A 27,600-nucleotide genomic window follows, 5' to 3' on the forward strand; every position below is an offset into this window, starting at 1 on the left:
TTCTTGCACAAACTAATTCTGGATCATCCATCTCTGAACATGCATGCCAGCTGAACTGACAAAGGTTCTCCTCCTCCAGAAATCACACTGTAGATCACAACCAGGAGGGACCCGCAGCGAGCCTTTAGGGAGGTTCTTCTTTTCCCTGTCAGGTTAGTGTCTGTGCTGTGGACCCCCACTCTCAGAGCCTACCTGCCAGCAGACTCTGCCAAAGTGCCAGACCCGCTTTGCAGCCTACTCATGAGCATTCTCCATAGAACAGTTTCTGAGTGAAACTGCTGTAAGGATTCTATTGAGAAGGGAAGTTTCCTTCGGGAACTGAAAGTATGTTCTAAGAGTGGCTTCAAAAAATGATGGCATAACATCGAGCAACAAATACAAGGTTTGTGGAGTTAAGGCCACCACTCCTTGGAACAAAAGGAAGTGCTGGCCTGTGAGCAAAAGCTCCATCTGAAGAGACTTCAATGTGAACATGTCTGTCAGATTCTAGCATCCCATTTTTGGATGAGCAGTGATAACAAGAATATCACCACCTCATTTTTATTGCACTTCATAATTTTAATGCCCATAAGAAAACCTAGAAGTCGAGGAGGGATACATGAATCTCATTGTATAGATGAACAAACTGATGATCTGAGACACTGACTTATGCAGGACATATACCACAGCCACAAAGCCAAGATTAGACCCATTCATGACTCCTCGCTTGTTGCTCATTTCAGGAACGAGTGCTGTTTTTGGGAATCCCTTGGTGGAGGCTCTATGGCCAGGTGGTTTAAGGAGTCGAATCTGAACTCTGAGCTACAGCCCTCTGCTTCACTGGGCCTGGAATGGGCAGGTAATTCTCACCAAGTAGCCAGCTGATAGAGTTTCAGTTGAGGATCTTGTCATCAGCAAAGATCAGTGAGCTAACATGAGAGTGAGCATCTTCTCTTTTTGAAAAAAGAAAAATCCCAAGACAGTGTTTTCAGTCTGCATCTGTTTCTCTATGTCACACACGTAACAACAGAAGTGGAAGTCCAAGAACTGGCTATACTTTGAAAAGGAGAATCTCAAGGGAGAGGGAAGAAAGCTACGTGAAGTCTTATCGTCACTGTTCTAGATGAGCAGAGCTCCTCGAGCACTGCCAGAGAAAGAGCTCACTACTATACTCTCACTTTTGACAGCTACTGCAAAGAGGTCAAAACAATTCAAAAATACGATAATTGTCCCAGAGAAACAACTTCCTGCCCTGCAGCCAGCTACTGGGAAGGAACAAGAAGTGGCTGCTGAGAGTGGCACACGTCACCCTGGCTCTTACCACAGTGCTGCTTCTCGGGAGGGCGAGGTCCCCAAGGCAGCACCACAGACAGATCTCAAGTCTCAGAAAATTAGAAGTAAAGCTGTCATCCCACACTCCCAGTGCATACATTCATTCAACAAATGTCTACTGACCTCCTACTTTGACCAAGCGTTGTGTAAAGTGGTGGGTAAGATGGAGGTAACCAGGATAGGCCCAAGCCTTGTCCTCCCAGAGCGTACTTTGTATCATTACTTTAAACAAGTTCTTCCTTGTGATGTCAGAGGTTTGAGAGATACTGCCAAAGAACTGAGGGCCAGAAAGGCCTCTTTTCACAAACATGTAAGAGAGGGGAGTGGAAGAGCAAGAAAGAACATGTGAATCAGTGCTGAAAGGGCCTATAGAGCCTTGGCTGCAGTAATATTCTGGGAGATTTTAGGAGATTCCAGAAAAGAATTGATGGATGTCTCATTTCTCATCTGCTCTGGTGGATCAGTCCACCTTAGGAAAAGCTTTTCACTATGATGAATCTGAGCCCTCCACCACCTCTAACACCAGTAATCGAGAGTCTGGCTATTCAAAAGTGCAAACCATGAACTAGCCACATGGCCATCATCTGGGAGCACATTAGAAATGCCAGATTCACGAATCGGAATCTGATTTTAACAGGAACCCTAGATGATCCCTGTGCAAGGTACAGTTTCAGAAGCCTTGATCTAGGAAGGCTTGATTCTCACAAATGATGCAAATGTAAATTTAAAAGGGAAATGTTTTAAAATATTCTTTCCTGATAATAGCAGCCCACTCCAGTGTTCTTGCCTGGAAAATCCCATGGACGGAGGAGCCTGGTAGGCTGCGGTCCATGGGGTCGCTAAGAGTTGGACACGACTGAGCGACTTCACTTTCACTTTTCTCTTTCATCCATTGGAGAAAGAAATGGCAACCCACTCCAGTGTTCTTGCCTGGAGAATCCCAGGGACAGGGGAGCCTGGTGGGTTGCCATCTATGGGGTCGCACAGAGTCGGGCACGACTGAAATGACTTAGCAGTTCCTGATCTCATTAACCCTCTGTAGATAGTAACTATGGGCTTTTGGAAAACCTTGCATATTTGGAATAGGTCTTTCTGAAAGTATACTGTTAAAAACATTTTCCTACTTTGTGTTTGTGCCTTCAAGGGGGTTCCCCAGAATCGAGTATTTCTTTTAAGATCAAACACTCATGCTTCTAAGCTGAATAAAACCCAAGCTGAGCCCCTGGGGTAGGTTTGCCTCCCAGCTTCTAGGAGAATGCAGAGGCTTTCTAGACAGCAGATGCTACAGAGAAAAGAGCACAGGACTCAGGGGCACAACACTGGAGTTCTAGGCTTACTTGTATCACCAAAATATTTATGATCTCAGACAAATCATTTAACTTCTCCAAGACTCAAGTTCCCTTATGTGTAAAATCGAAACATTGAACCAGGTGATCCCTGAGGTCTTTCTAGACCAAAGAATCTGGAAACATTCCAATGATATGTCCTACTATTTCTTCTTTTTTTCGTTTCTGCTTCACTGAGTAACCACAATTGGAGGCAGAGGAGGAGCTATAAAAAGGCTATTTTTAAAAAAATGACCATTGTCATTAACAGGTAAACTCTAAGACTTTCACAGGCATTGCTCCAAGGGGTCCCAGCCGGGGCGCCCCTGATTCCCTTGCTCTACAGTTTTCTCCTGCTTCCTAAAGCAGGAGAGACTGCTTTGCAGACTTGCATGTGACAGCTTCCCATTTGTTGTTCAGTTGCTAAGTTGTGTCTGACTCTTTGCAACCCCATGGACTGTAGCACTCCAGGCTTCCCTATCTCACAAAACGTGGTTCCCTGCAATGGCAAACCACTTCGATAATCTTGCCTTGAGAACTCCATGAACAGTATGAAAAGCTTCCCACTGGATCACCCCAAACCAGGAATGAATTATTCTCTGTACACATCTGCACAGGATTTCATTCTGACTACAGTTCTGTTTGCCTGTGTGGGTGCCCACGCTTGCTGGCTTAGCTACACTTCTGAGAGACCGTGGCCTCCTCCTGCCTGACCGCCTCAAGAGAGGTACCCAGCTCACTGGATCACCCTGGAGATAGAGGAGGCTGAGCAAAAATCTGAGCATAAGGGAGAATCCAAGTTCAAAGGGGGGAAGGAAGGACTGGTGCCCACCAGTGTGTGAAAACTTCCTAAAGAATATATCTTATGATGATCTTGCCTTCAAAAGGAGGAAAATCAGGATGAGAATGTCCAGCTTTAGATATGGAGCATGCTTGAAGTTCAGGATGTACAATGATCTGTGTAAACTGTGGTGATAAGAGGTCCAGCATGGTTAAGAGAATATTTATTATTCCTCAGAATTACGTATATTGCCGTGTTAACAGAGAAACACACCCTTGTCCTGATAATGACTAAGTTCTTCATTCCTCTGAATGGCTTTGGGGAGTTAAAGGTCTGATGAGTGATGGGCACCCTACCCCCTCATGTGAATAGTCTAGGAGGAGTTGGGCCAGTGGGAACTGGCCACGAGTGATGAACAGAGGCAAGGGCAGAGAGCATTTCTAAGAGGACAGAATGAGGGACTCAGTCAGGGGACAGCCCAGCTCAGCCACGCCTCACGCACTTCCCGCTTGTTCCTGTGATACTCCAAGCCAAATCAGGGCAATGACTCCCTGCAGAGCTGGTAACTCAGAATGGAGCCCTGCCAGACCTGTCTGAGTGAGACCCGGGAGATGATGGGAGTGCCTGGAACCGGGGCTGAAAACAACATAGGGCCAGGCAGCTAGTGCCCTTGCTCCCTTCATTGTTCTAGTGGATTTGGTGAAGTCTGCCTTGAAACCCTCCTGTCCACCCAGAAACCTCCCAGAGCCCTAGGGACTGCCCCAACTCACCTGTGCACCTCTGGGGGTTCTCTCTGGATTTTGGAGCTGGCTTCCACCACCTCTTTGGCAACTTTACCGCTGCAAAAAAGACAGAAACATGGCGTCTGTGCACAGATGCTCAGAGTGGAAGGGGAGGGGTGTATGCACTTGTTTTTTTTTTAAACTTCACAGTGGTCTGACCCAACTCTAAGAATCCATGCCTTCTACTCCTCCATGAGGGGATATTACTACAGAGTTTGAGAGATCCTGTGGGCATAAGAGATGAACGGAAAGGGAGCCCCCAAACTGGGGTATGGCCCAAAGTGCACTGATTTACAAGTATCAATACCATATTCCAACATCAAAGGCTGTGCCCAGGCCAACCCCATCATCGAAGTGGAACCATGGGTACCCACCTATATCGAAATCTACTTCCTTTAAAAAATATCTTGCTGCTTGACACCGTCTTGATCTGACTGGATTTTGCATACCTGTAAGAAAAAGCAGAGCAGAGGTGGTATGCCACTGCACAGTCCAAGCGGAACATGCTGTAATGTGTGGTAATCAGATATTTCTGACTGCCAAGAAAGAGATACGTTATACTGTTCTCTCTCTCTCACACACACACATACTCTCTCTCACACACACACCTGAAAGAAATGTTTCTTTTACCATGTATGTCGCAATCTGGTCTTTTCTATGTGATCTCTTTTCATTATTGTATATGCTGTTGGTGACCCACACATTTGGTATCATAATCTATTACCAGGTCATGATCTGCAAAAAGGACCAGGCAATACTGATGATCAGTAGGGATTCTTTCCCAGTTTCTGTTGCAGTGACAGGAAGAGGGTGGGCTCAGGCAGAAGGCATCATTACAGTTTTTTGCTGGGCAGACTTTCTTGCCTGGGGCTATGCCAGCACTGCAGTAGAAAGCAGTTCCTTGGTGACACAGGTCATGCCCCATGTCACATAGAACTCACCTACTGTGTATTTTCTGGGAGATGGCACAGGGGCCTATGTCGCCATGGAAATGATCCCTGGTTTCTGAGTATTAACACGGGTTAAGTCACCATGACCTAGTGCCCTTTAAAAGAAACCACACCGGTTGATGACTAAGATACATGAGGAACAGAAGCCCAGCCAAGCCCTGATTCAGCACCTCTGAGCCCTTCTCGTAAATACGAACAAAACACTACCACTCTGAAAGAACAATTCAGAACATGTGCAGTCCAGAGGCCACACACGGGGCATTCGATTCCTATGATACCTCAGGACACCTCAAAGTCAGACACCTCGAGCCTGATGCAGTTAAACCCAACAAATTAGAAAGAATGGGTCTACAGAGTTCAGGATCATTTTTAACTATTGATCATTACAATAAAAAACAAATAGAACAATATGCTCTATAGAATTCTGAGTCTAGACAATCACACAATGAGGGCTGTGTCTGGAAGCTTTGGTGTGGGCTGTGAGCCCCATCCCTGAGTCCATGAAGCCTGGGTTCAATCACTTAGCACTATTAACCAAGTGTCTCTTCTGCTCTGTGCACCACAGAGCTCAAGGAAGACACAAACTTTGCATTCATGGAATATAAGGCCCAGAGGGAAATGGATATTCATCCAGAAACCCCACAAAGAAGAGAACAAAGGTAAATTACAAGTAGTGGTGTTATGAAGAAAAAGATGCAATGAGAGTATGGAGGTGGTGCTGATCTGATCTGGGACCCACAGAAGGTGGCCTGAGGACGAGATCTCTAAGCTGAGCTTCAGGGGAGGGAAGGTGTTAACACGGCGGGTGGTGGCTGTGTTCTAGGCAGAAGGCCCAGCAGGTAAAGGCCCAGACCCTGAGCACTGGGGGAACAAAGATGATCTGATGTGCATTTCCCTGTGCTGTTATTACGACTATTCTACAGTCTCACTCACACATTCTCCCCACTAATTTAGTAGGACCTGACCTTGAGCTGTCCTTGTTAAAGATTCGGTCTTTGTCCTCAGGACAATGCAAAGTCACAAAAAATACTCTTTTGCAAACCACCCCAACCCACAGAGAAGAGTACTGGCTACAAAGGATGAATCCAGGGAGCAAGATGGGCAGGAGAGGGGGTCAAGCCCAGGGAGAGGGATTCCTGTCAAGGCAGGGTCCAGAGAAGACAGCATGGGAGCCCTAAGGATAAGCAGAGCACATGAAATCCACACTGCAGAGGGGTCTAGATGCCTAGGACAGGCTGCTGGCCAAAGCCAGATTACAGACCACATGCACTCAAGAGGAGAAATGGCCCAGCAAGCCTCGCTAATGGAGTCAGCATCATTGTGCCTCCTCCCTTGAGGATGTGCCTGGTCTGGGCCTCTTTGCTACCCTACCTCCAATCTTAGCCCCAGAGAGTCACAGGCCTGGACACATTTCCCATCTCAGCAGAGTTGTTGCTCCCAAGTATTTAGAGGTACGAGGTGGAGAAACTTTTAAAGCAGTTTCTGCTTTTTTATTGTTTTGTTGTTATTGCTTTAAGTTCCTAAGGATGCTCAGGGCAAGATTGTCTGCTAAAAAAGCTTACTAGGAGTCCTAATTGCAGTTTTTGAAATTCAGACTCAACTCTGTACCCATTTTACGGAGGTGTGGCTAGCACAGCAATTCCATAAACGGGGGCTCGTGTAGGGAGCAGTGGGTGGCTCTGTCTCTCGCCAGTTCAGCCTCAGCTCCTGCCCTTCCAAGTTCCATGCAGAGGCCACTGCCTCAGAACAGCCTCTTGGTGGGAGGCCTCACAGCGCTCCACTGCACCTACACAAACCCGCCAAATCCGTCAAGGAAAACTGGCTAGAAGGTGTTTCACAGAGAAAGCGAATAGCCGTCTGGTCAGGATGAGAGGAGTGAAAAAAGCGTTGGCTTCTTTCTGACAGCTAAGTGCCCTCGATGGTTATTTGTGTAGTTTCACTGGCTCAGAGACACTCTATCAAGAGCATTACCACCAATCCCCTGCCCTCCCAAATGTTCAAGGAGATGCCCAATAATGTCTGGCCTGAGATCTTTTATGGAGTTTTAACAGGGGAATTTATTCTGAGAGCGTGAACCTCACAAAACCCCTGAGAACTGGGAAACAGACAGTGGGATGGAAGGAATTGAATGAAGGCAAGAGAACGGTGGCTGGGTCACAGGACACGCATGCAGTTGTGGCCACCTTTGGCTGTATATCAGTAGATGCTGGAGCAGGGTTAGGAGTACCAGCTCCCAGGAGCCATCACTGGAGAGGCTCATTCAGTCCCTCTAGATAGGGGCCCGGGAGTCTGTATTTTTATCAAACACTCCAAGGTCATTCCAAGGCCGCCTACTTGCATCGGAGAACCTCAGAGTCCCCACATCCTCCCTGAATGACTCCCAGGTGGCATTTTACCCCAAAACATAGGCGCTCAGGATTTTTTCCTGCTTTTGGTCCTGTGACCTTTGTCAAGTAAGTCATGTAGCTTCTCTGAGCCTTGGTTCCTTTACAATTTTTTTTAAAGAATGATGATATTAGATTACTTAATTCATAGTGTTCTGAGGAGGGTTAAATAAGAAGTGCTAAGTCACTTCAGTTGTGTCAGGCTGTTTGCGACCCCATAGCCTGTAGCCCACCAGGCTCCTCTCTGTCCATGGGATTTTCCCAGGCAACAATACTGGCTGGGTTGCCATATCCTACTCCAGGGGACCTTCCCAACCCAGGGATTGACCCACATCTCTTTTGTCTACTGCATTGGCAGGTGGGCTCTTTACCACTAGTGCTACCTGGGAAGCCTTAAATGAGACGAAATGATCTGAAAACACCTATAGTACTTACTCCTTGCTCATTATATGACACCCTCCCTCCCTCTCTCTCTTCCCCTACCCCTGATATCACTCTCCAAACCTCTGCATTGCCTTCTCACTGTTGAGCTACCAAAGCCAATTCTCTAAGCCGTGGCCATACCTGGGAACCATGTCAAATACTCTGAAGGCAAATAAAAGAGCTTCAGGCTCCAGCTCTAGCTGACCCGTTCCAGCTCTCTGTTCCCAGGCTCTCCCATCCATGAGCCCAGAGCAAGCCTTCCTCCCAGTGTAGGCAACGCAGGCACAGCCTAGTAGCAGTAGCAGTTCTCTCTCCTCTAGCCTCCTTTCTGGTCTTCCCTCTCCCCACTTCCATCTCCAGCTACTCATCAAAACCTCAGCACAGAAGCACTGGCTATTCTCAAATCTCTGACCTCACAGGGAAATCCAGTCCCCAGTTGACCAGCACCTGACTGGGTGAGGCCTGTGTATTCACATGGTGGTCTCGTCACTTCTCTTTTCTACTGTCACAACTCTCCCCCACCCCCAGAACATTCAGAGCAGAGTCACTCTACCTAGAGACCCCTTCCCATGGCATTATGGAGTTCTGTCCAGTCCTGACACTGAAAGTCTGTTTTAAATGGGATACTATTTGTGAGACGTGCATACATACTCACAGTGCCTGGAATAGAAAAAGCATTCTTTGAGTATCAGTGTCATCTTATGTACACACAGCACAGCTCTGCAAGAATATGTCCCCATTCACCCTTGCTTCCAGCTTCTCCTCTGGTACCTGTTAGTACAGGAGCTGAGGATGGAGGTCAGGTTAGATGCTGGGGAGGCACTGGCTGGTGCTCTAAAGGCCACCTCTAGAACTAACAATACAATTTCCCTTTTCCCTATGGTTTATAGCTTCTGGAGTAAGCACTGTAATAACAATATATGTTATTACTGAGCCCTACTAGGCATCATTCACCATCCAAAGCACACTGCATTCTCAGTTGCTCAGTCACATCTGATTCTTTGCAACCGTATGGACTGAAGCCTGTCGGGCACCTCTGTCCATGGGATTCTCTGGCAAGAATACTAGAGTGGGTTGCTATTTCCTCCTCCAGGGCATCTTCCTAACCCAGAGATAAATCTCCCATCTCCTGCATTGCAGGTGAATTTTTTTACTGCTGAGCCACCAGGGATGTGCTTAAATGCACTAATTTATTATTTAAAAAGCACTTTAAATACACTAATTTATTTCATCCTCACAGCTTTCTCATAGGAAGAAGCAATCCACATTCTTACATGAGGAAACTGAGGCACAGAAGGGTAAATTGACTTAATAACGGTCACATCATAGAAGCTGGAGGAACCAGGCTACAAACCCAGGCTTTTCTGTATTTTTAAAATAATGTCTCGGCCATGCAGGGCCTCATACTTCAGAATGCATCAGGATCACTGGGTGGGCTTTTGAAAATACAAGGTTCTGATTCAGTAAGTCTGAGTTGGAGCCAGGCCTTTAAAACAAGTTCCCCAGAAATGCTGATGCTGGTCCAGGGACCCAAACTTTGAGAATCACAGGATTAGAGCACACAACCCTAGGCTGCAGGCTCACCCTGCCTGGAAAAGGTATATTACTACTAATATCAAGATCCTTCATCCCAGATTCTGAATTTTTAAAATAAAAGCTTTATTGAAATATAATTCACAGAACATAATGTTCATCCTTTTAGACTGTACACTTGAGTGCTTTTCAGTATAATTTACAAAGTTAGAGATTCATAAAAAACATATCTTCTTTACCCTCAAAAGAACCTCCAAATACCTATTAAAAGTCCGCTCCTTCTTTCACTCCTTAGCATCATGTTTTCAAGTTTCATCCCTGTTGTAGCAGGAATCAGTAGGTACTTCCTCCCTTTTATGGCTCAATAATATTCCATTGTATGGCTATACCACTTTCCTTGATCCTTTCATCAGCTGATAGGCATCTGTTTTAACTATGATGAAGAATCGACTATGAACACTCGTGTACACATTTTGGTGAGGACTCAGATTTCAAATTAACTGGGTCTCAGGTAGGGTCCATGTTGTTGTTTAAAAGTTCCCCCAGGTGATTCTAATGTGCAGTCAGGCTGAGGATCTCTGGTTTAGAACCTCATGACTCAAGTGTGGGCCATACACCTGCAGCTCAGCATCACCGGGGAGCTTATTAGAAATCTGGACTCCTGGGCCCCACCCAGACCTACTGAACCAGAATCCACATTCTAACAGGATCTCTGGGTAACTCTCATGCTCACTAAAGTGTGAACGGTGTCAGCTTATGGAGATGCTCTGGGTCCTTGACGACCAAGTGTAATACTGTTTCTTTGACAAAATGCACACTAACCCAGACAGGAAATTTATTAGGGACTAGCTTTATGTCCTGCACAAAATTCCATAGAAAGCTGGGGACAAAGAGTGTCATTTGAGCTTCCACTGTGTCCCCAGTGCCTAGCACAGTCTCAGCCTAAAGCAGGTGTGACATAGATTCATCAGAAGGACCACCAGGGAGCCACTGAACTCTTCAGGGAATCTAGTGCACTTTCAGGGAACCAGTGTCCAGAAATGGCACATCCCAGGGCTCTGGGGGTGGCAGCAGCCAAAACACATGGGAGGGAGGAAGCTCTCAGATGGCGACTGTCTTAAGTCTGTGTTGGGGACCCCCAGGGGGTTGGAGCAGGAGGGAGAGTCTCTGTTTCTCGGCTGTGTTCCCAGGCAGCAGATCTCAGAGCCAGGGCTCTCAAATCTGATCGGTGGCCCCAGGCCAGCTGACAACTAGCAGCACATTCATGTGTTAAAAGCATACTAGGGAATTCTTGGCCATGCGGCCTCCCTATTCTCATGACAGGTGAAGTGCAAAGGAGGAAGCAAACCACTCCCAACCCAGGAAACCAGATCAGGGCTTTGTGACGTGGATAAGTCCAGAGTCTGCCATACAGAGTGAAGACAGAAGGAGAAAAACAAACATCGCATATTAACACATATGTATGAAATCTAGAAAAGTAGAACTGATGAACCTATTTGCAGGGCAGGAATAGAGATGCAGACACAGAGAACAGACTTGTGGCCACAGCAGGGGAAGGAGAGGGTGGGACAAATGGAGAGAATAGCACTGACATATATACACTACCATGTGTCAAATAGCTAGCTAGTGGGAAGCTGCTGGATGTATAGCACAGGAAGCTCAGCTTGGTGCTCTGCAATGATCTAGAGGGGTGGGACGGGGGTGACTCAAGAGGTGGGGATGTGTGTATGTGTGTGTGTGTATGTATATATAGCTGATTCATGTTCTGCAACAGAAACTAACAACATTGTAAAGAAATTATACTCCAATTAAAAATATATATATATCAGCACCTTGCTCTGCCGGCCCAGACCATGAAGGCCAAAACCATGACCAGCTGGAAGCAGGGCCAGGAAAGGAAGCAGGCAGTGGAGGAAGCTCTGAGCTTCACAGAGTCAGAGCCCTTCAGAAGCAAAGGGCTGGGCTCTGTAACCAACTGGCACCCAGAAAACATTCCCCATTCATGGAGCAGGGAGTCACCATAGTCATAGCAGCAGCTACCACTTACTGATGGTCAGTGTGCCTGGCAGGACTAGACACTGCAGGGCAGCGATTACCAATCGAATTTTACACATAAAAAATAAAGATAAGGCTCAAAGTGTTCATTGTTTTGTTTCAGGTCACATGACTAGCAAGCAATAGAATCAAGGTTCAAACCCAAGTCTGTCGGCCTCCAAAGCCCACTATTCTTAACACGAGGCCACAGTGATACTAGCAAATCATACCTGAGTCCCAGCTTCCTCCCTTCAACAGATGAGCCAGATGTGATCAGCCACTGGTTCAAGGTCACACTGCTGGGTCAGGATAAGCTCTATCTTTCCTCTTTCTTAGGGAACAGGGATAATTATGGGATAATGGTGGAACACAATGTTTGGACAAATCTCAGGTCAGGATAAATATTAGGGATTAGAAGTCTTAATGGGAGAGACAGGGTAGCCTGGCAGAGGTGTTGACGCAAGGACCCAGTCAACTCTGTATGGTGCCACCTGTTCTCACAGTTATACTCCTTGGGTCTTCTGAAGCTTCTATAGATGACTGGAAGTGATATCTTTGATATTCCTACTTGGCCCATTCAATGATAGAATTGTCAGACTACTTTGTTAGCTGGCAGATAACAAGCATACTCCAAATGCCCCAAATGGATTCCTTTGATTGTGGGTTTTCCCCCTTTCTCTACTCTTTTCAATTGTGTTTTTACATTTATTTTACTCCATATACCAACTGACTCTCTCACTCATGATAAAACAATACATGTGCAAAAACTATTCAATGTCCTGAATAATCGGATTGTGGCGATGGTTGCCTAAATTGGTGAATTATACTAAAACCACTGAACTCACACATTAAAACAGTTGATTTTATAGTATGTGAGTATTATCTCAATTTTTTTAATGGTTAAAAACAAAAAAAAGATGCGTAGGCTCCAACTAATACTAAGAACATCAGACTGTCTGCCTTTCTTTCTCTCTGCTGTCATGTGAATGGAGTGGTCTAGACATGCTGAGTTTTCAGAGGTCATCAGCTATTCTATGTTTACCAGTCTTCAAACACTGCAGGAGACTCACAGATGCCTTGATGTCTTACTGATATGCATCATCATTCCTAGAAGCACAGCATTTTGTGAATCATCTCATCCAAGCGTTTTCAAATTATGCTCCTGATAGCATCTGCCCAAGACTTGGGAATTTTCATTCCAAATCTGGGAAAGTCATGGGCAAACTCAGACAACTGGTTGTCCAACCTCCTGCGGAGCAGTGAGCAATGAGTCAAGGGTCTCTAGTCCCCAGTCCCAACTTTGGTCCCCACCAACAGCACAGCTTCTCTATTTTTATCTTTTTTTTGCATAGGCTTTGTCTACACTTTCTGTGTAAGGAAAAGAGTTCTGTGGCTTAAAAGGGGTTTGAAAAACACTGTTTCAGCCTTCATTCTCCTGAAGGCCCTTGTAAGCCAAAGTCCAGGTTGATCAGAGATTCAGTAGTTTCGGGTGAGTAAGTAAGACTGTTTCAGAGTAGCAGGGCAGGGTAGCAGAGTGGAACAAAATCAACCTGGATGAACTCCAGGGGTGAGTGGTGCTGATACCTCAGGCAGGGCTCGCTAGGCTCCTGACTGCGTCCATCACCACTGCTCTTCCAATCAGTGATCTCAATGATTCAGGACACTGAATGGTTTTTGCACATGTATTGCTTTATCATGAGGAGAAACTAGAACTTATGGAAAAATCCTAAATTTGAACCTTTTTAAAAACCTGAGAGTTTTATGGATGGTTTCTGAAGTTCTGTGCAGCCCTGACTTTCTATGATCCTAGAAGACCCTGATGGCATTCTACCTACAAATCTTTGGCCCTCATCTCTAAACACTGAAGTCTTCTTACCAGGAATATGTGTGACTCTCTGCCTAAGGTTTCTTTTTCTATTGTTGAGAGCACATACAACCCAAGCTCAGAGTAAGCCAGCAGTGCTAGAGAGTATTAACTCTGCCCTCCTAAGTGTCTCTAAACTAAAATGAATGGGGAATTGGTAGATAAACAGGCCAATCTCTTTGCCAGTCAGTGGGAGAACTTTGAGGCACATTCTGCAGTCTGCTAGGGTTCCCCGGCAGACACAGCTGAGTCCAGCAGCTCACAGTAGTGACTACTCAATATCATGCCCTATATTTCTTGCTTCCCCTCTCCCTCCTCCACTCCCCTACTGGTACATTCAGTAACCACACCCCATTTGCACTAAGCTCTTCCCAAGGTCTGCTTCTAAGGGGGGAACCAACCAAAAACAGATCCTGTGACATGTTGAATGGAAACAACAGTGCCCCTCCCCCCCCAAAGCCCAAAGCAATTAGGAAACACCCAGTATAAAGTTTAAGACATGGTCAGGCCAACAGTGGTTGGGAGTCACTCTGAACAATGCAGCAAATTTATAACTCACTTAAATATAATAAAAAGGACGATATTAAAAGAAATGAATATGTAGCTGTTTACGAAACACAAAGGACTCCAGAAGCGCTTTTCAAACCTATGATTAAATGAATAAAAGTGACTTACTTATAAAAGGCCTGGTTCTCCACCCCACACTTCCAAAGATGCTTGCAGGCAGCTGGTGTTGAAGTATGAAATGCCAACACGGCTTTTTTCTAATAAAATATAACAAAACAATTAAGGGCACATTAAACACAGTTTAAGTTTTTCATATTTTTCTTTTAAGAATTTACCTATTTGTATCCCACCACCTACCAAACAGAACTGAAGTAACTTATGCATTACCATGTACTTAGAAGATGCTAAAGTCATATTCCTCCTTCCCTCACCCTTTGCAGATATTACTAACCTTTCCAGGTCCTGTTTTGGATAAAGAACAGCTTCATAATCTTTCTCAACACTCCAGGCATCACCTACCTCTCAATCAGACTTGGATGAATTTAAAAATTTACTCACCATTCTTGAATATCTAGTGCTTAAACACTAGGCTCAAGAAAATCAAGAAACTTTCAGACTGAGCTCTGAGGCTCTTCAGTAATGGCCTCCTCCCAAGTGATAAACCCAACCTACATGTGGTAACACCTTGATTTTAAGATTCCCAAAACTTATACTTTTTATAAAACTCTAATCAACACTGGTTGATATCTATCTTTAAATATTATTAATTCCTTTCCTAATTTTGTATTCTGGCAATTGATAGAGGTAGGGAGAAGGGACCTTAGCTATTTCTCAAGTCAGTGAAAGTTAAAGTGTTAGTATCTCAGTCAGGTCTGAGTCTTTGTGTCCCCAACTGTAGCCCACCAGGCTCCTCTGTCCATGGAATTCTCCAGGCAAGAATACTGAACTGGGTTGTCATTCCCTTCTCCAGGGGATCTTTCCGACTCAGGGATCAAACCCTGGGTCTCCTGCATTGCAGGTGTATTCTTTACCATCTGAGGCACTGGAAAACCCAAGTCTATCACAACCTAGTTTTTACACAGGGGTATATGGTCAGCATTGTTCACTGGATTAATTCTTAAATGTGTGCTGCTGCTGCTAAGTCGCTTCAGTCGTGTCCGACTTTGTGCGACCCAATAGATGGCAGCCCACCAGGCTCCTCTGTCCCTGGGATTCTCCAGGCAAGAACACTGGAGTGGGCTGCCATTTCCTTCTCCAATGCATGAAAGTGAAAAGTGAAAGTGAAGTCACTCAGTCGTGCCCGACTCTTAGCAACCCCATGGACTGCAGCCCACCAGGCTCCTCCATCCATGGGATTTTCCAAGCAAGAGTACTGGAGTGGGTTGCCATTGCCTTCTTAAATGTGTAAACCTGGTGTTATTTACCTCTAAATTTCCGGTATCATCACAAACTTTAACATCATGGTCTTTGGGGGCTACATTACCACAGGTACATGTCATACCTGAAACTTTCTCATGCACAGGCACACCTGCACACACACATGTACAAACACACGCATGCACACCCAACAATAGACAGGTAGAAAAGCAGTTTCTGACCTCCTTCTGGGTGCCAATCACATAAAATGTCTTCCCTTCAAACTTCAATTTGCAGACATCTGGCCTAAGAAAAGAAAATCTCTTTGGGTGAGAAGAAAAAAAAAGTGGCAGCTAATTAAGGTACCCGCTTTCCCATAGGAATCCATCTGACTCACGAATGCCAAGCAGACAGCAATGAAACAAGATATTATCTTATCATTGCTGGAGGCCAAATGAGCAGGGAAGAGCCCCCAAGTGAATTCTATAGCAATTTTCTTCCCAAGAGAGGATCCATAGGCAGCTCAGAATTGTTTATTTTATTTTTTACAGTTAAGCTGCACCTTTCTTCCAAGGAGCTCTAGAGGTTTCATGAATATTAATGACCAAAACAATATTAATTGGCCAACCTACTTTGTGAGGTAGGAAGTATGTAATAGTTATTTCAGATTTGGTTAATGAAACCATATGGATTCAGAATATCTGTATCCTTTCACATCCATCTCCAAGACATGCACCACATTGCAAAATTCTCATTTCTGCCCTCCCTGTTTATAAATGAACCGTTTTGTTAGATAATGAAATGCTCAAAACTATAAGGATACCTTGAGGAACTATAGTCAAAAGACTTGAGGCTTCATCTTAAGGAGATGCTCAGTTAAAATCTACCTGAAATGTAGACCTAAGGTCACCTTCTTGGTAAGAAGATAATTGTAAAGAGAGGAGGGAATTCTATTTTTATTCCTTTGATCTAATTCCTAGGACAGTGATATGTGCCCCTGTGCTTTTCCTGGGGAAAAAGAACAGTGAGGTCATATTAAGCTGTGGTGAGGATTTGCAAGAGGGACAAAGTTCAGTGAATGTTCAAAACAAAACAACACTAGGTTTAACGTGGGAAGAAAATTTATTTTAGTAACATGTACATGGCTGTTACAAATGTGTTCCTAAGCCACAGCTGGAAGAGATGGGGATGACAACATCCCACCAGAAATACCAAGATTTAGAACCTAGAAACAAAAGATCTGGAGACTGTCCATCTCAACTCTTCAGTGGACCCGGGAAGAAACTAAAGCTCCAAGGGGAGAGACTTGCAATCAATATGCACGTGTTTAACCCAAGGACTCCAGAGTTGAGTAGTACCTAAGGATCAAACACCCTGCAGGACCCTCAAACCTTTAGTAATTGTAGGAGAGAATGGGGGAAGCCCAGCCCATGCTCCCCAAAGTCAGAAAATCCCTAGGGAACTTATTCTGGAATGGAGTGAAGGGTGGTTAACATCAGAGCTTCTTTACAAATACTGAAGACACAGAGAAGAAAGAAGGTAACCCACCATGCTATGTATTTATAAAACATCCTAGTTCAGAAATCAAGTCACTTTCACACACACTATTTAATTTCCTTCTCCCCCATCTCCTTTCTTTCCTGAAAAATAGCTGGATATAATGAATGCCCATTTTATGAACGAGTACATTGAGACTCAGAGAGTTAAGTGATTTATTAGAGACACACGAAAGTTTGAGAATGCTCATTATGGAGGAAGAGAGTATGTGGGCACAGATGCGAACTGACAGTACGACATGAATAAAGGCAATGACAGAGTATGTAGGGAAGATATTTAAGCAAATTAGTGTTCTTAGGAAGAGAAGCCTGATCGTAAAAACAGAGCAGAAGGTGTAGGAAGCAAAGTGGACATGAGCTGATTGATTCTATTCTTGTAGAGAAGGTTTGAAGGGAAGGCAGGTGCTCAGAGGAGAGTGCCAAGAAGCAATGCGGGTGGATGGGGACTTGATAAAAAGGTGCTGGAAGAAATCCTGATGCTAAAAGAACCATGAAATGGAGATTCAGATAAGCATGAGAGAGCATTTTCAATCCAGGACTGAGGGTGGATGCCCAGAGGCCCATCAAAAACTTCCGACCCCTAGGGCTCAAGCCAAGAGAGTGAGTCCACCATCCAGAGAGACCAGGTGACAAAGCTGTCAAGGACCATCAGAGAGGGAACCAAATCAAGCTAAAGCTATGAGCAAGACCAAGCCCTTACAATATTCCAACACACACAAAATGTTCAGCCTTCTCCACTCTTTGTGTTTTATTTTTTTTATTTATTTATTTATTTTTCACTCTTTGTGTTTTAAAGTACAGTCAAGATAAGTCCAATTTTTTTGATTGTCTTAATTTTTTTTAAAATTTTTATTGGAGTATAGTTGTTTAACAATGCTGTGTTAGTTTCTGCAGACTTCTTCACTCTTTACCAAAACTATTTTGTTCCCTGATTGGACACAGCGGGCACTGCTGGTCCATTCTCCCACGTCCTTACTGACAGAATCCATTCTTTATTCTTCCTCTAGATCAAGTGTTCATATAGACGATGTTCTCCCAAGAGGATGAATCTTGATTTGACCAACCTCATCACAGAATTCTACTTCTTGGAAGGAGTGGTTTAAGGAGGCACATATGACCCACTCTGCCCAATTACATACACAGGCAGTCTCTTACAGAGCTTCTGAAAAAGCTATCCTTGTCTTCCCAGGAGACACGTGCCAAGGGCTGTTCTCCTTGAGGGTGTTGCCATGGGAAGACCTGACAACTGAAGTTGCATGCATGGCCATTTTATAAGCACAAACCTGGGGACAAAAGCTACCACCCTGCGACTGCAGAGAAGAAAACGCAAAGGCGCAAGTCCTCCATGATGTTGCCAGGTAGTTAAGTTAAAGGACCATGGGGCTGCCAGACCCCTGGAACTTTTGCTGGCCTCTCATCTGTAAGCCACTGTGAGCAGACATTCCTGTTCCTTTGAGTCAAAAGCATCTTCACTGATACACTGGATTACAGAGGGGTGTGTCTGCAGCAAGAATTCAACAGAAGAGAATGAAAAGAAGTGACAGAAATAGAGGGGGTTCTTGTTGTCTGAGGGAACTTCCACCCTAAGCCTGCCCTGAGGCACCCTGTGGTCACCCCTGGTATTTCTTCACCAGGAATCCTGGACACCTTCCCTTTGGAGGCAGAGCCTCTGAACCTTGGACACACTCCAGGTCTCCTGAGGTCTAGAGAAACCAAGATTGAACTTCATTTATAGATGAATAATCTCTTTGTAAGAAGCTCCAAGGCAGGGAAATGGATCTTAGGCATTCTACCTGGCAGTTCCAAATAGAAAGTCAAAGACTGGGAAAGAAAAAGATTAAGAAAAAACAAGAATTGTTTTCCAAAGAAGTACTCACCACTTTAACAAATGGATTCTCTTATTTCCCTGGAATACCACAAAGCCTGCAGCAGTGAATCCTAAAAATGTTGTTGTGCCTGTTGAATCCTGAAAAAACACACAGACAGACACACACACAGAAATAACATATTCAATTAAGGAATATCAAATAAAGGGTAAATTATATGCTTATTCATCCTCAGTCTGGGTGAATTTTAGGTGAAGTACAATGATCATGCTGCTGCTGCTGCTGCTAAGTCACTTCAGTCGTGTCCGACTCTGTGGGACCCCAGAGACGGCAGCCCACCAGGCTCCCCCGTCCCTGGGATTCTCCAGTCAAGAACACTGGAGTGGGTTGCCATTTCCTTCTCCAATGCATGAAAGTGAAAAGTGAAAGTGAAGTCGCTCAGTCGTGTCCAACTCTCAGCGATCCCATGGACTGCAGCCTTCCAGGCTCCTCCATCATGGGATTTTCCAGGCAAGAGTACTGGAGTCGGGTGCCATCGCCTTCTCCGACAATGATCATAGCCATAAACTAAGTTTCTAAGATGAGACTTCTGAGGATAGTACCTCTAAAATGTGGGTGAGGGCCAGGAATGTGTAGCTTTTCTATTTGAGGAGTGGACCTCTGCCTTCCCAGAAACCTCCTGGGAAAATACAGATTAGTCCCAAACCACTAGTTTATTTCCAAGTGTCTCGTGGGACTGCCTGAGCTGTCAGATCCACCATGTCAGTAGGAAAATTGTTCTTGGTTGTCATCAGCCCTGAAACCAAAGCCCTGAGCATCTGAACTAACTAGTCAATGGGATTTCTGGTAATTTAAAAATAAAGATATGCCTGGAAATGCCTACTCTGATTCCAGTCTCCAGCAGGAAAACTAAGCATGGATAAATTAAGACAAAGGAAAAACAATGATAACAACAAAACTCAAGTCAGTCTCCAGGTAATAAATAAAACAGACAGAGAGGCTCAGATTTGTGGATAAAATCTAATTCATGAAGTGGAATAATCTAATTTATACCATTAGCAGGAAGAGACATCTGGCAAATACTCTAAAATAATCATGTGGGCAGAGGCAGAAGATGCACATGCCATTGTCAACCAGCCTGCCAGCCCTCTGCCTGGGCTGCACCTTCACATCCCCATGGGGCTGGGCAACAGGGGGTGATGGGGCTCCCCAGGCCCTTCTAAGGTCCAGCCTGAGCTACGAGCTGTAGTACGAGCGACTTCACCAAATACCATTAGCTGGTCCCAGCTGGCTAAAGAAATGTTCTAGTCTTACTAGAACACACCTTTAAGAGCCTGGTTGATATAAATGCTTAGTTTAGGATTCAGATTAGTGTCTGGTTGATGTGCAGTGGGTTTAGGATATGAAAAGAACACTTTCATGAAACGCTTCGGAAACACATGTGCTTGAGTACCACGTTGGGAGCTTGTTTAAAAGGCAGATTCCAGGTTCCCCAGAGATGCTGATCGGTGGCTCTGGGGTGGGACCTGAGTGTTTCTGATACACATGGTCTTGATCTCCCACTTGAGAGAAAAACTGTCAAGTAATTCAAGTAAAGGAAGAAAGAAAAATATATACTCTAAAGATTAATTAAAAGATTTTCCCTTCCACTTGTGTGTGTGCTATGTTGCTTCAGTCGTGTCCAACGCTTTGCGACCCCATGGACGGTAGCCTGCCAGGCTTCTCTGTCAATAAGATTCTCTAGGCAAGAACACTGGAGTGGGTTGCTATGTCCTCCTCCAGAGGATCTTCCCAACCCAGGGATCAAACGCACGTCTGTTACATCTCCCTGCACTGGCAGGTGGGTTCTTTACCACTAGCGCCACCTGGGAAGCCCTGTATTCTGCTTGCTGCTGCTGCTGCTAAGTCGCTTCAGTCGTGTCCGACTGTGTGTGACCCCAGAGACGGCAGCCCATGAGGTTCCCTCGTCCCTGGGATTCTCCAGGCAAGAACACTAGAGTGGGTTGCCATTTCCTTCTCCAATGCATGAAAGTGAAAAGTGAAAATGAAGTCACTCAGTCGTGTCCGACTCTTAGCGACCCCATGGACTGCGGCCCACCAGGCTCCTCCATCCATGGGATTTTCCAGGCAAGAGTGCTGGAGTGGGGTGTAAAGACTGCATTCTTGCTGGCAATGGCCTTTGCAAACAAACCTGTTAGGATCCCACAACTTCTCAGGGGGTAAAACCATCCAATTGATGGATGAGTGAATGAGCAAGCAATTAGAAGACTCTAATGGAGAAAATCAACTACCCAAACGTGTGACTGCAGTACACTGTTGTCCCTTCCCATTAGGGGTGATGGATCAGGCTGTGGGAATATCCTAGAAGGGCCCCTTTAGGCCTGTATACCAATTAATTGTCTTTTGGGTGAAACAATCTATCTGTCAACCTGCAGAGAGAGGTAGTTACCTTGCATGGGTGAGGATCCACCCCATAGGTTTCCAAAGTGTGAGCTTTCAGGAGTAAGTTAAATTCAGCAACCGGTGGGCTCTGCCCTCTGAAATCACACAAGATTCAGGGAGTTAACGTGAAAAATAACAGAACCACGGAGTCCCTTAAATCAATAAAATATGATATTCTTAACTAAATCAAGAGAGAAATCCCTATAGAAATAGTGATCAATAAACTGGTCGTTATTGCTAAGAAATCTTAGCCCGTGTTCCTTGGTTAATTGTTCCATAATAAACACACATGTACTGTAAAGACTCCAGTGACCTGGACAGTTAAATCAAGGTTATCAAGTTACCAATAAGTAGGCCCTTGCAAATCCAATCTTAATATGAACTAAAACCCAGCATCTGTTCTTTCCTACTTATTTCAAAAGATTCTCCAGGATATAGGGCATTTTTTTCTTGTTTAGAGTAGAAAGTGTTACACCATCAGCAGCCTAAACAGAGCCATCCGGAAAAGAAGAGCTGTCAACCATTCTATCGGAAAGCCCTGGATTTTGAAACGAAATCTCAGCTACTTCTAGTCTGAGCTGTGTCCTCCAGGGTGGTAAACAAGGTCTTGGCCCCAGGAAGAGAAAGAGTGCTGCAAATATAGATGGCTGTGAAGTCCTTTCAGGGCTAGCTTCCAAACCAGGATTGTGCAGCATTTCAAAGACTCTGCTTTTGACTAACATTAATATCTCACATGTATCATGGAGAATCCAAACCATTGTCCAAGGATAGTAAGTAACCTGAGCAACCAAGAAGAGTTTGCTAACAACAGGAATTCAGTTTTATATTCACAGTGTAAAACTATACTGCAATATTAACTCTATTTCCATGCATGCCTCTCCCCAAAGATGGATTCCCCTCCCACCCCCTCAAGACAGCTAAGAGTCCTTATACTTCTAATCAAAACAGTATCCCATTTTTCTTCTCTGTGAAGCTTTTCAAGATCCCTTTACTCTGAATATTCACCCTGATACATCTAAGGAACATCTTTATTCATTTGTCAAGATGAGCACTGTGGTTGTTCAGTCGCCAAGTCGTGTCCAATCCTTTTGCAGCCCCTTGAACTATATAGCCCACCAGGTGCCTCTGTTCTTGGGATTTCCCAGGCAAGAATACTGGAGTGGGTTGCCATTTCCTTCTCCAGAGGATCTTCCAGACCCACGGATAGAACCCGTGTCTCCTTCATTAGCAGGCAGATTTTTTACCACTGAGTCACCTGGGAAGCCCGCGCACTGTAGGGACACTTGTCATCAGACAACTCATCTTTTTATAATTTTCCTGCTTTATTTTTGGCTGTGCTGGGTCTTTGTTGCTGCATGGGCCTTTTTTTTTTTTTAGTTGTGGCGGTGGGGGATTGCATTCTTGTGGCAATGCACGAGCTTCTCACTGCAGTGGTTTCTCTTGTTGTGGAACACAGGCTTTAGAACTCAACAGGCTTTAGTAGTTGCAGCTTCAGCTCTAGAGCACCATGGACTCAATAATTGTAGAGCATGGGCTTAGCTGCTTCGAGGCATGTGGGATCTTCCCAGATCAGGGACTGAACCAGTGTCTCCTGCATTGGCAGGAGGATTCTTTACCAGTGAGCTACCAGGGAAGCTCCCAGACAACTCATCTTTGGCCATTTGATTTTTTTTCTTCTCTTCCCACTCTCCTTCCTCACCTCAACCACTCTCTCTCACTTCTCTCTTTTGAGAGACCCTAGTAAATGGATCTTGAAATTCCTAGTATTATCCTCCATGTCTTTTTAAGCTTTGTTTCATTCTTTAAATCTGCTTTTTATATTACATTCCAAATTACTTCTTTATTCAAGCCTCCAGTTTAATTTCTTCTTCAGCTGTGTGCATGCTATTTTTCATCCCATTTATGAGTGATCTTTAAAGTATCAATTAAATGTTTCACTCCCAATGTAATATTTACTTGGCTCTTGAAATAGATACCTGTTCTTGTTTTATGAAATAAATTCTTCTTTCTCCTCTGAGGATATCTACTTGTTTTCTTCCAAAGTCCAATCCCTTTGATTTCACTAATACTACTTTCTTGGTGACTGCCCTTTGGTTTGCTGCATCAGAGTGTCTTATTCAATGAACTGATGTTTCCTTCATGTTTGGTGATTCTTGGTTTGATGTTCATCCTTGTATTTTATGTTATTTGTTTAGTACAATGGCCTCCAGAGGGTGCAGGGAAGGGCAGGACATGCCATATGAAAAGAGTATGAGTTAGTAACTTGATTTCAGGCTGAAGACTGTAGTTCCTTCAGGGTATTATCCATACAAGGTACCTCCAGCTCAAGCCTGCTATTGCCTATGACTTAGCACAAGGGAACCAATGTTCCAAATGCACCCACCATGATGGCTGCCCCGTTATCTGTTGCCAGAAGTACACAGAACCACTCTTATTCTCTATATGTGTTTGACCTGGATTTCTTCCATTTGTTTCCTATTTTCCAGAGATACCACAGGACTGCTGACGCAAAGATGGTAGTCTTTCTTGCATCTGCTTTCTAATACATTTTCTATTATCCACAGGGACTTGGAGAAGGAAAGGAAGGGAGCCACATATGCTACCTTTTTCTTTTAATAGATAGAAAAGAAAAAAGAAAAGAAAGAAAGACACTGGTTCAGTCCCTGATCTGGGACTTTCTTTCTTTTCTTTTTCTTTTCATCCTTTACAGAATATATTCCTGAGGGATTAACTCAAACACCTGCTTTAGGAGAGTTAAGTCTTTCTAAAGTCTTTCCTGATTTTCTCTTTAGTTTTGGTGTTCTGAAACTTCACTGGGATATATATACAATATGCCTCTTTCTTTATTCACCCCGCTCGGCACTATATGACCCTTTCAGTCCATCAAATCCATCAGGACCATTTCTTTCTTTTTTTTTTTCAAATCATAGTCATAATTATTTCTCTCCTTGACAAAGTAACAAAAGATTCAAGAAAATCATCACGTATTTTATTGGTGAAGGGAAAAAGGAGTTTCTGAAAGTTTTCTGAAAGTATTTCTCTCTTCATACCTCTCTCATAAGTTCCTGAAGTAATAGCCTACGTTTCACCAGAAAATAAAGAAAATTATTGAATCCAGATATTGGGAGCTTCCTGCCTCCTCACCATGCCCACCCCACCCTCACATACACACTGTCTCTATTCTCTCTCTCTCACTCTTTCATATACTCACTCTACCCTTGGCAGGGAACAAAGCACAAAGCTGAGCTGACCAGTATGTTCCTAAGCAGCACCCCACTCTGGTGGCCCTCAAAGCAAAACTTTAGCCCAATGACCCAGATGGAGGCCAAAGAGAACCAGGACTAGAGCTAAAGTGGCTCAGTGCCTCCCACAGCCGCAGGCCGTCAGCTCTGCTCCAGGAAATCCTGCTGCTTCACATGAAAGGCTCTCACTCTGCCCCATACTAAGAAGAGCTCCTCTGCTCCAGAGAGCTGGCCATTCCCCTTAGTGGTAAACTGTCAGCCTTTTTTGGTCTAAGCCTCATATTGGCTTTTTTTTTTTTTTTTAATTGGAAGATAATTGCTTTACAATGTTTTGTTGGTTTCTGCTGTACAATGATGTGAATCAGCCCCAAGTATACATATATTCCCTCTTGAACCTCCCTTCCAACCCCTCCCCCATCCTACTCCTCTAGTTTGTCACAGAGCACCAGGTTGAGCTCTTGGTGTTATACAGCAACTTTGCACTAGCTACCTATTATAAATACGGTATTGCATATGTTTCATTGCAACTCTCTCAAAAACCATCCCACCCTTTCCCTACCCCACTGTGCCCACAGGTCTGCTCTCTATGTCTGCATCTCCGTTCCTGCTCTGCAAACAGGTTCATCAGAAACATTTGTCTACATTTCATATATATGCATTAATATATGATATTTGTTTTTCTGTTTCTGACTTCAGTCTGTATAACAGGCTCTAGCTTCATCTACCTCTGTTCAACTGACTCAAATTCTTTTTTATGACTAATATTCCATTGTATGTGCGTATGTATATATACATATATATCATAGCTTCTTTATCCATTCATCTGCCAATGAACATCTAGGTTGCTTCCATATCCTAGCTATTGTAAATAGTGCTGCAATGAACACTGGGGTATGTGTGTTTTTTGGAATTAAGGTTTTCTCAAATTGTGTATGCCCAGTAGTGGGATTGCTGGTAGTTTTATTCCTAGATTTTTAAGGAATCTCCCTATTGCTTTCCATAGTGGCTATGTCAGTTTACATTCCCACCAACAGTGCAAAAGGGTTCCCTTTTCTCCACACCTCTCCAGCATTTATTGTTTGTAGACTTTTTGATGATGGCCATCCTGACCAGTATGAGGTGATACCTCATTGCAGTTTTGATTTGCATGTTTGTAATAATGAATGATGTTGAGCATCTTTTCACGTGTTCATTACTCATCTGCATGTCTTCTTTGGAGAAATGTCTGTTTCTCCAAAAATTGGAGAAACATTTTTTTCCATTTTTTGATTGGGTTGTTTGTTTTTCTGATATTGAGATGCATGAGCTGCTTGTCTATTTTGGAGATTAATCCCTTGTCAGTTGCTTCATTTGCAATTATTTTCTCACATTCTGAGGGTTGTCTTTTCATCTTGTTTGTAGTTTCCTTTGCTGTGCAAAGACTTTTAAGTTTAATTAGGAACCATTTGTTTATTTTTGTTTTTATCTCCATTACTCTGGGAGGTGAGTCAAAGAGGATCTTACTGCCATTTATGTCAAAGCGTGTTTTGGCTATGTTTTCCTCTAAGAGTTTTATAGTTTCTGTAAGCTGAACATTGTTTATTCTTGAAATTCAAGTTCGGTTTTAAAGCACACCTTTTTCTATTCAGTCTGGGAACAAGTTAATTTTGAAAGGTTATAATTTATAAGTTCATATTGGAAAGTGAGGAATTTTTGCTTACCCACGACTGAGCGACTGAACTGACTGACTGACTGAGGTGGTCTCTTTCTGACCACTTTCCTATATTTTTATCTAATGAGCATCTAATTGCAAACACTCCAGCCCAGGTGGTAGCAGGGGTGCAGTGCTATACAGCTCTGGAGAACACACCATTGAACTCAAAGACCTCTTTTCATCCAGAGTATCATCCAGAAGTGAAAAGGCAAGCCCCAGTATGGGAAAAGATTTTGGCAACATGTACAATAAAAAAAGGACTCCTATGTAGAATTTTTTTAAAAAAAAAGCCTCCAATAAATCAATAATGAACAAAAAAATAATTTTAAAAGATAACTCAGAAGGAAAAATGGCAAAAGACTTGAATACAGATATTCAAATAGCTAATAATCACATGAAAATGTCCTCAACTTCTTTAAGGTCAGGAAAATGAAAAAAACTTTAAGAAGTTATTTACACATTCATTTGACAGCCAAAATTTAAAAGAATAAAGCACTCATGAGACTGTGCAGCAAAAGCAACTTTCATATACTGCTGGTGGAAGAGTAATTTGGTAGAACTATCTGGAAAACTGACATTATCTACTGAAGTTAAACATGCTTACCCTATAACACGGTAATTCCACTCAAAATTATACATACAACAGGCTCTAGGCCTGTTGCATTAAGAAACACATAGAATTTTCATAGTAGCGCCATTTGTAATAACAAAAAATAGGAAACGAATATCTACCAACAGTAGATTGGATATACAATGAAACACTATACAGCTGTGAAAATAAATGAATTCAAGCCACACACAAAATGAGTGACCATTACAAAAATAAAATTGAATGAAACGGGCCAGATATAAACATATACCCACTGAATGAACTCCATTTATATGACTTTTTCAAATTAGCAAAACAAAACTAAAATATTTAGGGTCAGAGATGTGATTACCTTTCAGGGGGAAGGGAGAAGATACATATTGGAATGGGGCAAAATAGAGACTTCTGAGGAATTACCAATTCTCTCTTTGACCTGGGTGGTGGTTACATACACACTTGCTTTGTAATATTTGTTTTGTTGACTTTTCTGAGCTGGTATTGTGCTTGCATTTCTAAGAGTTTAAGAAAAAAAGGAAAGGAAAAGACTGTGAAGCACTGGTGACTCATACATTATGGATGTGAAGGGAGTAGCCCTTTCAGCAAACAAGCTACCATTTCCTAGAAAAGCTGAAATTGTGCAAACTCCATGACCCAGGTCTGTACCTGCTTTCTACACCTAGGTTGTATCTATGTTAGTGTCTCGTTTACTTATATCCCTGAAAAGTATTCAAGAAGCCATAGTAATTTTGTTTATAACAGCAGAAACCTAGAGACAGTGTCCATCAACAGGAGAATGAATACATAAAATGTGACATGTTCATATGATAGAAAATTAATTACACAGAAGCAGAAATGAACACTTATGACTGTCTGCATCAATGTGAAGAACCTCAAAACCATAATATTGGTCGGGGGAAAGTGAAAAACTTGGAAAGAGTTTGGTTTCATTTGTATGAATGTCAAAAACAGGAAAAAAAAAGTATATATTACTTACTGATGTAT

General features: G+C 43.6%; 1 protein-coding gene across 2 annotated transcripts in view; it reads right to left on the bottom strand.

Moving 5' to 3' along the window:
- Positions 1–27,600, bottom strand: part of FRMD3 (FERM domain containing 3) — a 345,545-nt gene that overhangs the window by 76,901 nt on the left and 241,044 nt on the right. For both annotated transcript variants that reach the window (XM_040244433.1, XM_040244429.1), the window contains exons 7-12: positions 21,082–21,169; positions 18,684–18,772; positions 15,493–15,556; positions 14,063–14,151; positions 4,574–4,648; positions 4,188–4,256 (exon numbers count right to left, since the gene is read on the bottom strand). In XM_040244433.1, coding sequence (XP_040100367.1) covers positions 4,188–4,256; positions 4,574–4,648; positions 14,063–14,151; positions 15,493–15,556; positions 18,684–18,772; positions 21,082–21,169 — 474 coding nt within the window. The remainder of the gene's footprint in view (positions 1–4,187; positions 4,257–4,573; positions 4,649–14,062; positions 14,152–15,492; positions 15,557–18,683; positions 18,773–21,081; positions 21,170–27,600) is intronic.

The sequence above is a fragment of the Oryx dammah genome, unplaced genomic scaffold, assembly GCF_014754425.2.
Source record: "Oryx dammah isolate SB20612 unplaced genomic scaffold, SCBI_Odam_1.1 HiC_scaffold_1, whole genome shotgun sequence".
Taxonomy (NCBI): Eukaryota; Metazoa; Chordata; class Mammalia; order Artiodactyla; family Bovidae; genus Oryx; species Oryx dammah.